The sequence below is a fragment of the Anopheles coluzzii genome, chromosome 2 (assembly GCF_943734685.1).
Source record: "Anopheles coluzzii chromosome 2, AcolN3, whole genome shotgun sequence".
Taxonomy (NCBI): Eukaryota; Metazoa; Arthropoda; class Insecta; order Diptera; family Culicidae; genus Anopheles; species Anopheles coluzzii.
Genome location: NC_064670.1, coordinates 59438301 through 59450584, shown reverse-complemented (window position 1 = coordinate 59450584; position 12284 = coordinate 59438301). Strand labels below are relative to the sequence as shown.

Sequence of the window (12284 nt, the reverse complement as noted above, 5' to 3'; positions counted from 1 at the left end):
TGATGAGGTGCAGGACGGAACTGAGTTGCATTCTCAAAGAAAGTGTGGTAATGACGAGCACCAAGAATGAGGTCTACAGGAGAAGCTTTGTTGAACACAGGGTCTGCTAAAGCGAAACCAGGTGGTATCTTCCAATCGCTGATGTCTATGTCGCGCGTTGGTAGATTAGCAATCAAATTGTCAACAATCAACAATTCAGTGTTCACAGTGAACGAACGATCGAGAGACAATCTGTGCCTGTACGGACTCCCGTACTGTCTATGTAGCTTGTCCTGCTCCAATGACGGTAATGTTCACATTACTTTTCTTCAGCCGTAAGCGATGAGCGAGTCGATCGCTTATTAGATTCGGTTGCGATGCGCTGTTCAACAGCGCCCGCGCAGGATGTGCCATTCCGAAATCGTCTATGATATTTATCATAGCAGTTTGCAGTATGACTTGTTCGGGTGCATGCTGCAATGCTGCTGCAAATGTGCGTTGTGTATTGTTTGTGGCTGTGTGATCGCTAGTGGTGTTGTGTGTGTGTTGCTGAGGTGCAGTGAAGGTTGGGTTATGGTGAGCGTGATGCTGTGGTGTAGTGGAACCTTGGCTGTTATGTGCGTAGTGCAATTTTGTGTGGTGTGCGGCATTACAGTAACGGCATTTGTACTGTGATGGACAATCTCGAGCCATATGATTATCCCGTAAACAATTTAAGCACAAACGCGAGGTCATAGCAAAACGATGGCGTTCCTTCGGGTCCATCCGCTCGAAACGCGGACATTTCAGAAGGTTGTGCGCGGAGTTGCATAGCATGCAATTCGGCATTTCATGCGATGTACAAGCAAAACTGGATTGGTGAGGAAATGTCATTCTTCGTACGGTAGCTAGGTCGTTACCCTGTGACGTATGACAGTTGTTGACAAGCAACCTCTCCAATACACGCATACGACGGTGCAAGAACGAAATCAAACTGTCCTAACTGGGATCGTTATTGCTTGATGCTTGCTCCTCCCAATCGCGTAAAGTTATTATCGGAAGTTTAGTGCATTACAAATGCTCGAGAATGCTACCCCATGTATTTGTTTCTTCTCCTAAGTGTTGCAAAATCTTTGTGTGTCTTTCAAATTCATCTACAAGGTGGTGCAATGTGGCAACGCTTTCCTTTTGTACAGCTGGGATGGCAAACATTGCTTGCAAATGGCGTTTTTTAAGGAGGTATTCATTCGAGTATCGCTCCGTTAGAGTGTTCCATGCTAAATCATAAATAGCTGCACTTATGGTGATGGATTCTATCACTTGAGCCGGTTCTCCTTTAACCGCGGCGCGCAAATAGTGAAATTTTTGAATAGCCGGTGAATCCACATTATTATGAATTAAGTACTCAAAAGTATCGCGGAATGTCAACCATTGCATATAGTCCCCCGTGAATTCAGGCAGCGCAATGATAGGAAGTTTGATGCCCTTTAACGGATTCGCTCCGGTACTCGGTTGGGCATTTTGAAACTGCTCTTTTGGTAATCTTGCTTGCAGCTGGGATTGCACGAGAATTAATCTATCCTCAAAATTTTCCCTGAGTGTAGCATTTTGCGACACTTCTTCCGGAGTGTCGGCAGAATCTTCCAATTGTTGCTGCACAGCTTTCAAATCCGCACACAGCTTATCGAACCTTTTTGCGCGTATTTCCACCTCTACTTGATCCCGTTCAGGGATGAAATCCTTCATGAATTTCTCGTATCGCGAGAGAATTCCCAATAAAACAGTCCACCGGGACGCCAAAACAACGGGGGGTGTGGCCATTATGTTAGTGGATGTGGGTGTTTGCAATTACAGTGTGTGGCACAAGCGGTGAAACGAAACCTCGATGCAATTATCGAAACTTGCGATTTAAAAACCAGATATTCGCACAATCCTGGTCACGGCACCATGAACGATCGCGAATGTTTCGTATATAATTTTGCGTGGGCTGAATATTTACCGATGTGTTTGAATTTCCAAAGTGCAAGAGAAAGTGTATTCATTATGTTGCCCAATTTATAATTTTTCTATGATTGCCACTCACGCGAGTGGCAACTCACCCGCTACTCATCATTTCCTACCGTGCTCATTCTCACTTGACGAAACTCACTTTATGCAGATATGCTACACTTCGTTTGCTCCAGGGTATGACGGGATCCCGGCTTCCACACTTAAGCGTTGTGGTATCACCATCGCGCCTATCCTGGCCTCAATTTTTCGCGACTCGCTGCGTTTGGGCATCTATCCTGCCTGCTGGAAAACTTTGTGGCTTGTTCCAGTGCACAAAAAGGGGGACAAATCAAATGCATGTAATTACTGTGGCATTACATCGCTTTGTGCCTGCGCTAAGGTCTTCGAGCTCCTGGTGTACCAACCTCTCTTCGCAGCTTCCTCGAACTACATTAGCGCAGCTCAACATGGATTTGTCCCTCAGCGTTCAACCACCACCAACCTGGTTGAGTTCGTTAGCCTCTGCCATAGGACCATCGATGCCGGCTCGCAGATCGACGCAGTCTATACGGACATCAAGGCTGCCTTCGATAGCGTTCCGTTCGCCTTGCTGCTCGCAAAGCTCGAAACGCTTGGCCTACCTGTGCAGCTGCTGGCCTGGATGCGTTCCTATCTTGATGGTCGCACATACTGCGTGAAGATGGGACCCCATACGTCGCGCCGTATCGATGCTTCTTCGGGGGTGCCGCAGGGGAGTAACCTTGGACCGCTGTTGTTTGTCATTTTCCTCAATGACGTAACACGGTTGCTCCCTCCTGACAGCCACCTACTGTATGCGGACGACGCGAAGCTGTTCCTGCCTATCCGTGACCGGTCAGATCAACTCCGCCTTCAAGCCATTCTAAGTGCCTTCCAGTCATGGTGCTCTTTGAATGGTCTTGAATTGTGCGTCGAGAAGTGTGTTGTCGTTACGTTTGCGAGAAAGCGGTACCCCTTAGTGTATGACTATGCGTTGAATGGATCTACCATTGGGCGCAAAAGCTGTGTCACGGATCTAGGAGTGCTCCTTGACGAAAAGTTGAGCTTCCACAACCAGCTAGAGCACGTTGTCACTAAGGATAACCAATTGATCGGCTTACTAAAACAAATAGCACGAGACATCACTGACCCGGTCTGCATCAAGACGCTCTACTGTGCTTTGGTGCGACCAGTGCTAGAATACGCTTCAGTAGTATGGTGGCCTACAGCTGCTCGCCCCCTAGCTCGTTTAGAGTCGATCCAGCGCAAATTCACGCGGTTCGCTTTGCGCTCCTGGAGTGTCCAACTTGACTATGAGGGACGCTGTGCGTTGCTTGGCATCGAGACACTGAAGCAGCGGAACTGCAACGCTCAGAGGCTGTTTGTCGCGGGACTTCTTTACAATCGGATCGACTCGCCCGCACTTCTTTCGAGGCTCAACATGTATGTCCCGCCGAGATCGCTCCGAGCTAGATCGCTACTTGACGTGGAGGAACGCCGTACTCGTTTTGGCTCCTCTGATCCGTTTATTCGTATGTGCCGTGAGTTTAATGTCATTTGTGATCGTCATCAACCTGACATGTCGGGCACAAATAACATTTGATTTGACAAAAAGATTTGAGATTTTATTTGACAAAAAACAAATAACAAAAAAAAAAAAATCCCTACTGGTTCGAAAGAGAATTATGTTCTCCGCGGCCATCCGCTATCATACCTTTCTACTTTCTCTCGAAAACACACTCTCTCAATCTCGTCTTAATCCCGAATAAAGGCCGTTTCCCTTCATTCCCTGTCTCTTTATCTTTTTTGTTTACCTTTCGTCGGACCGTTGTTCTGTCACAACAGTATATATTTTGAATTACTTGTTAGTTTTGAATAAAACTGTCTTGTATGTAATGTTTTATTACATATCGTAGTAATATTAGAATTTTAAAAATCCTATCAAGATTAATGCTGCTGGCGGATGCGTTGCTCCGTCGCAGCGCAGAACGCCAGTGCTTTACACCGAGTCGGGTATATCTTTCCTTCGTCGACCGGAGAGTGCCTCCGACTATTAAGAATTCTGAGGTTTGTGTTCGAATGCGTTTACTTTATTTAGGTTCTCATCTCTTATATGCTATTAAGTTGCTGATCGTATATAGGTCAGCTAACTGTAACTATGACTATTTTGATAACTTCACCATGAGATCTTACGCAACAAAGATATTTTTCAATCTAAAATATATTGTAACTCCAACACCCCAACGGGCCAGGCCGCAAGTTTTGAAAGGATGCTGATGTCTATTTCTAAGTTTTACTTACGTTTCTCTCAAAAGTTATATATTTTTTGCATGTTTTGCTTGTTGTATAAAAATATATGTTGACGATCTATAAGATGTGCTTATTTTGTGTTTTTTAAACCAGCTCCGAACGGTACCAGACAATTTTGGAGCCGGCTCCGCACCCACGACTCCGAAGCTGATAAGTGGCTCCAGTGGCTCCGGAGCCGGCTCCGCACCAACGACTCCGCATCCACGGTTCCGGAGCCGGTTTAACACTAGAACCGCCGATGGGACTTTTTTGTCCCATCGCACTCGAAAAAGGGGTGTTATTCCGCTTGCCGTCGTTACAAACCATTGAAATTTTCTGACTTTTATTTATTTTGAACGATCTTTTGAAAGCGCTAATAAAAATAATTGTAATCCATATCTTTAAAAAAATCATTTTTATTCTAGAACCGCCATATGGGACATTTTTGTCCAGATTTATTTTTTACGCTATCCTACAATGCCGTCTCTATTGTAACGTTAGTCCAGAGCCGATGGTCTGGAGCCGTTGATATCTTTCAGCCAGGGAATTCTATTCCGTTTGCTTGTAGTGGTTTGTATCATTTTAAACAAGATGATTTCAATGTTATATTCAATATGTTTTCAGACATCAAGAAATCAAATTTAACTGCAATACAACATTTGAAAGAAAAGAAAAAGACATAAGTATCTACTCAAAATATGCGGCACGGTCGGTTGGAGTGTTGGAGTTACAACAAATTTTTGATTGTAAAAAGTCTAGATGGGATTTTTAAAATTCTACTACGATATGTAATAAAACATTTTTATACAGGGGCCTACCACCATATATCGACAGTTGTTTTTTGCGATTTGTAAAAAATACGTAAGAGATAGATAAAACAGTGTGTTTAATCTCACTATTTCGGATAATTTATTTTCCGCCTTTCGGTGTAACTTTCAAACTTTATATTAATATTTACCAGCAGTTATTCGTTGTGCAGCAAAATTGGAAGAGAGAGTTTATTCGCGACATACACTGTTATTTATAAACTACTCGATCGAGCCGAACACTCGAAATTGAACGAAGAATGTTCGTGTTTCGTTAAGCACGATATGAAGTGACAGGGCTGTGCCTGAACATCCTCCCCCCCTTGACGCAAGTCAACAAACAAAACAAAAACAATCAAAATAAACAGAAATTAGGTGCATGTGCTCTCGTCGGCCTCTGCCACAGGTAAGATACAAATTTTTGTTATCGGACGAGTTACGATACCTTTTGATGTTTTCAGTGTTACTACCCGTGTCAGCTTGTCGTCTCCGGTGTGCACCTGTACGATACGTGCGAGTGGCCAACGGGTTGGGGGGAGGAAATCATCCTTCAGGATAACCAGTCTGCCAGGAAAGATGCTGTCGTTCCTCTTCGCCATGGTGTTATCACGTTGCATCTCTTGCAGGTATTCCGTCGTCCAGTGCTTCCAGAAGCGCTGCACCATTACTTGCCACTTCTGCAAGTCGCTGAGGGTGCAGGAACGAAGATGGGTGTAGTCCGGCTCGGGGACAGCATGCATCGATGTGCCCACGAGGAAATGCGCTGGGGTAAGTGCCGATAGCTCGTTAGGGTCGTCTGACATAGGTAGGAGAGGACGCGAGTTCATCGCCGCCTCAATCTGATGTAGGACAGTTGTGTAGCCTTCGTAGGATAGTCGCGTGCTGCCTAACTGCCGAAAAAGGTGTCGCTTGGCGGTCTTCACAGCTGCTTCCCACAATCCGCCGAAATGTGGTGCCTTGGGAGGGGTGAAGTGCCAATTGATGCCGCGGTTAGTGCAATCTGTCACAATTAGATGTAGCTGCTGTTCATCGCGAAACATTTCGAACAGCTCGTGAAGCTTCCTCGCCGCGCCTTCGAAGTTTTTCCCGTTGTCTGAATGTATGTGTGCCGGTAAACCGCGTCGTGCTGTGAATCTGTGTAATGCAGCTAAAAAACCAGCAGTAGTTAGATCACTTACCAGCTCCAAGTGTGCGGCCTTAGTGGAAAAACACACAAACACGCAGAGGTAGCATTTTCCCGGGGCGGCTCGTTTATGGGCTGGCTTCAGGTATAATGGACCGGCGTAATCCACTCCGGTAACACTAAAAGGCCGGCTGGGAGTGATGCGCTGCGCTGGAAGCTGTCCAAGTTGTTGCTGTTCAAGTGTCGGTCGCTGTCGAATGCACCGAAAACAATTCTGCACAATGTGCTTAACAAGATGCCTTCCATCTAACGGCCAAAACTCTTCGCGAATTCGAGATAGGAGCAGCCTTTCTCCTCCATGACGAAGCTCCTCGTGTTGATACTTTGCGATCAATTGCGCGAACGGATGTTTCTTGGGAAGCAAAACAGGATGCTTCGCTTGGTAGGGAAGTTGAGATAGTCGTAAACGTCCACCTACACGGATGATCCCTTGTTCGTCAAGGAATGGACTTAGTGCACGTAAAGGTGATTGCCTCATGACTTCGTTTCCCTTTTTGAGCTGCCCGAGTTCAGCTGAAAATGCATCCTGCTGTGCTAGGCGGCTTAACACAGTGTTTGTTGTTTCCATGTACTCGGGTGTGACGATTAAAGGTGCGGGGTGCTGTGCTGCTGTTCGCTGAGTGCGTGCCTTTTCCTTAGCGTTACGTGTGAAGCGAATGCAGTATGATACGATACGCAGCAATCGCTTGTAGCTAGAACACAACGCAAACCAAGGGTGATTAGTGGTTGTGTTTACAACGGCAGCACTCACCTGGCGAATCTCTAGATTCGTTTCGTTGGCTGGTTCCGGGTTAGAGTTGGGCCAGATGGAAGCGGGCAAAGATAGCCAATCCGGACCGAAGCTCCACAGTTTGCTTTTCAGGAAATCAGTGGCTGACATGCCTCGTGAAACCAGGTCAGCAGGATTAGACGCGCCGGGTACATGTCTCCACTGCCGCGGGTGTGAGTAATGCTGCACTTCAGATACCCGGTTAGCCACAAACGTTGCCCATGTGTTGGGTGTGGCGCTGATCCAGGTTAAGGTGATGGTGGAATCCGACCAAAAGAAAGATTCTGCAACGTTGGTCCCCATCGCCTTCTTTACTCGGTGATGCAGGTGTGCTCCTACTACCGCAGCGCATAGTTCAAGGCGGGGTAGTGTGACGCGCTTGAGCGGTGCCACACGCGATTTGGAAGAAAGCAACGTTATGCGAATCTGCCCACCTTCGCCTTCACAACGCGCATAAATGCAGGCTCCATATGCTGCCTCCGATGCATCACAGAAGGTATGTAGCTGAATACGCGCACCAGGTAGAAGCGCATAACGACTAACCTTGAATTTAGAGATGAGTTGCCAATCCTCTTGTATTGTTTTCCATTTCTTCCAGATAGTATCTGGAACATACTCGTCCCAACCAGCTTTCTGCAACCATAATTCCTGCATCATCATCTTGGCTCGAATGACAATCGGGGAGATCAGGCCCAGCGGATCGAACATGCGAGCTACGTTGGATAGAATGGATCGCTTTGTCGGAATGGACACATCACTGGATATTGCGGATTCGAAGGATAAAACGTCATGCTCTGGCTCCCATGAAACACCAAGAGCCTTTACCGTCTCGTGTGGTAAGAATTGCCGCGCTGACTGTGTGCCGATTTGATCCGCATTTAAACCGGCGAGCACCTCGAGCTGATTGGATGTCCACTTTCGCAGCTCGAAGCCGCCTTTGGCGAGCAATTGAGAAAGCTCGATTCGCAACTGGCGAGCATTTCCGATGGAATCAGCACCACCGATGAAATCGTCAACGTAGAAGTTAGTTTTCAAAGCAGCTGCAGCATTGGGACAAGAGGCGCCCTCATCGTTTGCAAGCTGCAGCAATGTTCTGGTTGCCAAGAATGATGAGGGGGCTAAGCCATAAGTAACCGTATTCAGCTCAAAATATTCGATTGGCGAGTGAGGCGAAAATCGAAAGCAAATGCGTACAAATTTCCGGTCGTTAGGATGGAGCAATACTTGTCGATACATTTTCGCAATATCTCCAACAACGGCTACCTTATATGTGCGGAAGCGCAAAATTATGTCGAGCAGATCGTCCTGCACGACAGGGCCGACGCATAACGCCTCGTTTAGCGAAAAGCCGGTGGACGTCTTAGCTGAACCATCAAATACCACGCGAACCTTTGTTGTGGAGCTAGCGGCTTTGAACACGGGATGGTGAGGCAGATAATACGCGCGTTCGTCGTTGGAGGGATTTTTTATGCGTGACATGTGCCCAAGCTCCAGATACTCACGCATGAAGTCATGGTACGCCGCTTTTACGTTTGGATCTCGTTCTAACCTCCTTTCTAACAAACTAAACCGCCTTAATGCTGCTGCCTTCGAAAGGCCAAGCTTAACATCGAAGTCTGCTTGTTTAGGTAAGCATACCATATAACGACCAGCTTCATCTCGCTGTGTTGTATCCTTGTAAAATTGCTCACATTTGCGATCCTCAGGAGAATAGCCATCGTTAACCTGTAGTTCTTCTACTTTCCAGAAACGCTCTATTGATTCTTCTAGTGAAACCATATACACCACGGATGAAGTGTGAAAAGTATTGGATGTTGCTGGCTGAGAGGTAGATGCTGATCCACTCACGACCCAGCCAAATACGCTCTCCATCAGGACTGGTAGATTCGATGACATTTTATATTGCGCCCCGCTTACAAAGAACGTGTGATAGTGCCGGGCACCGAGAATAATGTCGATCGGTGCCGACTTCTCGAAATGGGGGTCGGCGAATATGATATGTGGCGGTAATTTCCAGCCGCTGGTGGGCACATCATGTGCGGGCAGGTCAGCAATAAGCTTCTCGACTATCAAAAACTCAACGTTAATCGCATAAGGGCTCGCTCTGGATGATACCGTGATGCGCATCGATTTCCGCACCGGGGTGGACGATTGGCCAGCACCAATCAGCGTGATATCGACCGTGCCCGATTTGATACCTAGCCGGTTAGCAAAACGGCTACTCATCAAATCTGGCTGGGAGGCACTATCTAAAAGTGCGCGTGCAGGATGCATTATGCCATGTGCATCAACAATGTTTACTAGTGCAGTTTGAAGCAGAACTTGTTCCGTAGTTTGCCTCAATGCTGCTGCATAAGTGCGTTGCGTGTTTGCCGTGTGATCGTCTGTGTTGTGTGTGTTGCGTACGGAAGCATTTTGCGCAGCTGACGTGTTTGCAGTGGAAAATGTGCCGTAATTTTGTGAAGAGTGTAAAAGCGAGTGGTGTGTTGAATTGCAGTGTCTGCACTTGTATTGCGATGAGCAATCACGCACACGGTGATTGTCGCGCAGGCAATTCAAGCACAATTTCAGTGTCATTGTGTTTCGGTACCGTTCCTCCGGTGACATTTGCATGAAACGGGGGCATTTCGTTAAATTGTGATCGGAGTGGCATAAAGGGCATGTGCGTGTGTCGTGTGATGTTGACGGAAAGCTTGCTAAGCGCATAGGCGGAGCATTTTTATGTGCGTAGTGCGTTTGGTTCACGGTAGGGGGAGCTTCGGTAATGTTTACCTGTAGGGTTTCCAACACTCGCATACGGCGCTGTAAAAATGCGATTAATCCTTCGTAACTAGGATTTTGGCTAGTTGAGGCATTTTCCTCCCAATCTCTTAATGTGGAGGTAAGCAATTTTGTGCACATTAAGTGTTCTAACAAGCAGCTCCATGCCTCCGTTTTTTCACCTAGATGATTGAGCGTTTTCTTGTGACGTTCGAACTCGTCCACAAGATGGTGAAGGGTTGATGCACTCTCCTTCTTAACGGTGGCCATACCAAAAAGTGCTTGAAGATGCCGTTTCTTTAACAAATACTCATTCGAGTATCGTTCGGTGAGCATTTGCCATGCTAGCTCGTAATTGGCTGCGCTGATCGTGATTGCTTCGATCACCTTTGCGGCCTCGCCTTTCACGGAAGCTCGTAAATAATGAAACTTTTGTATCGGTGGTAGTTCCATGTTTTCGTGAATTAATCCCTCAAAAGTGTCCCTATACGTGAGCCATTGCATGTAATCACCATCGAACTCAGGAAGTGAGATGGTGGGAAGCTTTATCCCTGCCAACGGGTTAGTGTTTGGTGTTGTGCTTGCGGATCGCGGAGCGTGCACCCGTTTAGCCTTCAAATGGGCTTCAAGGCGTATTAAACGCGAGCCAAAATCGTCTCGTAACGCGGCATTGTGACTTATCACTTCCTCGGTGGCCGCCGCATCTTCCAATTTGGCCTGAATTGCTTCCAAATCAACGGAAAGCTTCTGGACCTTTGCAATGCGAATGTTGATTTCGATTGCATCCCGTTCCGGGTCAAATTCTGCCAAAAATTGTTCGTGCTTAGCCAATACTGCTAGCAAAACTGTCCTTCTGGACGACAAAACGTCTATCGGAGCAGTCATAGTGCGGTTTGACAAAAAACGCTAAATTTCGCGGACACAGTGAACTCGGTCGATTGTGAGGCGACTAAAGCACAGTTACACGCGCGCAAACAGTGATTATCGCGAGAATAATTAAGATTCAGAAAACCAGAATCGTCTTAATCCTGGTCACGGCACCAATGTTTAATCTCACTATTTCGGATAATTTATTTTCCGCCTTTCGGTGTAACTTTCAAACCTTTAATATTTACCAGCAGTTATTCGTTGTGCAGCAAAATTGGAAGAGAGAGTTTATTCGCGACAAACACTGTTATTTATAAACTACTCGATCGAGCCGAACACTCGAAATTGAACGAAGAATGTTCGTGTTTCGTTAAGCACGATATGAAGTGACAGGGCTGTGCCTGAACACAGTGAATGTAGCGGAATTTGGGGCAAGTGTGCCAGCTTGAGTATTTTAAGTTATAACTCACTAAAACGTGTTTTTCAAAAGCCGATTTAAATCTCATAACCATTTTACATCTATTTCCTCACTTATAACTGAGTTTCGCTTGAAAAAATTGCAAACAAAACAGTTTTTGAAGCGTTTTAAAAAGGGTCCAAAAAGACGTTGTTTTGTTGCAAGAGTGCCACTCGTATGGGGCAAGATGGCCACCTGGTTAAAATAACCGTATTTCTTAGATAATTGGAAATTATTGCGTTTGTACCACTAGTGTATGTATTACTACATGTCTTGAGTCACCAATGAACCCATTTTCATCACAAACTGTATCGCAATATAGGTTGTTGCTGGTCTGTTTTTCCGGAGTAGAATCCGCTCGTAAAAGCGCACCATACCGGTGAACGCTACAACAATGTTTACATTTTTGACAGCTCGCGCCTATGAAAGATGGTGGCACACTTGCCCCAAATAGAGATGGCTCTTTTGCCCCAAAAGTTGTAACTTTTTTGAAATTGAATTTTTCAGTGACAAAAAGAAAGTTTTTTTCAACTAACCCTACAAAAAAATCATGTTTTCTCAGCTATACGGTGGTGTAAATATTTCCTCGGTTGATTGTTCGCATGATTTTTGAGAGCTTATTTGGTTGGGTTAAAAAATTATAATATTCTGCTCAATTTTGAAACTCAACGTAAATCAGTTCAAAACAATGGGAAATATCGATTGGTCTATATGAAATTCGGCTCAGTATACCTAGTCATTGGAAAGCAACCAACTGTATACACAATTGATCATTAAACTAAAGTTTTTAAGGAAAAATGCTTGGTGGTACTCTTGCCCCGTATGGCACACTTGCCCCAAATTCCGCTATGAGATGTGCAGAAAACTATTTTCACATCTTCGTACATTTTTTTTTCAAATGTTTAAAAAGTTTTTACACGACCTATTACGAAAAAACAAATTTATGGTCATACCATAACTATAAAGACTCAACGAAAAACAGGAATTTTGAGCTAACGCTAACGCATTTAATAATCTTTCGAAAATATAAATAACCTATTCTACAAAGGATTCACAGACAAATAATTTTTCAATATTTTAAAAAGGTGTTTTAATAACTTATTTTAAGGTTTTATAAGTTGTATAAGAGTAATTATCAAAATATAATTTTTAAAAATATCAAAAAAAATCTTTAAAAACATTTTTACC

General features: G+C 45.2%; 2 protein-coding genes across 2 annotated transcripts; one reads left to right on the top strand and one right to left on the bottom strand.

Moving 5' to 3' along the window:
* The first annotated feature begins 5217 nt into the window (after positions 1-5217).
* On the top strand, positions 5218-7668 carry LOC125906451 (uncharacterized). Its single transcript, XM_049605261.1, has 2 exons — positions 5218-5466; positions 5522-7668. Exons 1-2 carry the CDS (start codon positions 5440-5442, stop codon positions 5840-5842), a joined length of 348 nt encoding a protein of 115 aa, XP_049461218.1. The 5' UTR covers positions 5218-5439; the 3' UTR covers positions 5843-7668.
* Positions 6885-10657, bottom strand: LOC120956110 (uncharacterized). Its single transcript, XM_049610994.1, has 3 exons — positions 9955-10657; positions 6995-9261; positions 6885-6935 (listed from the first exon to the last, which is right to left on the bottom strand). Exons 1-3 carry the CDS (start codon positions 10655-10657, stop codon positions 6885-6887), a joined length of 3021 nt encoding a protein of 1006 aa, XP_049466951.1.
* Between the last annotated feature and the right edge of the window lie 1627 nt (positions 10658-12284).

What these genes read in the sequence shown, in the direction of transcription:
- LOC125906451 (XM_049605261.1), top strand. Translation starts at nt 5,440, where the DNA reads ATGTGCTCTCGTCGGCCTCTGCCACAG. An exon ending in CTCGTCGGCCTCTGCCACAG is followed by an intron (nt 5,467 to 5,521) that starts GTAAGATACAAA and finishes TGATGTTTTCAG; the next exon opens with TGTTACTACCCGTGTCAGCT.
- LOC120956110 (XM_049610994.1), bottom strand. Translation starts at nt 10,657, where the DNA reads ATGACTGCTCCGATAGACGTTTTGTCGTCCAGAAGGACAGTTTTGCTA. An exon ending in GAAAACGCTCAATCATCTAG is followed by an intron (nt 9,262 to 9,954) that starts GTGAAAAAACGG and finishes GCGCACTTTTAG; the next exon opens with ATAGTGCCTCCCAGCCAGAT. An exon ending in CGAATCTAGAGATTCGCCAG is followed by an intron (nt 6,936 to 6,994) that starts GTGAGTGCTGCC and finishes GTTGTGTTCTAG; the next exon opens with CTACAAGCGATTGCTGCGTA.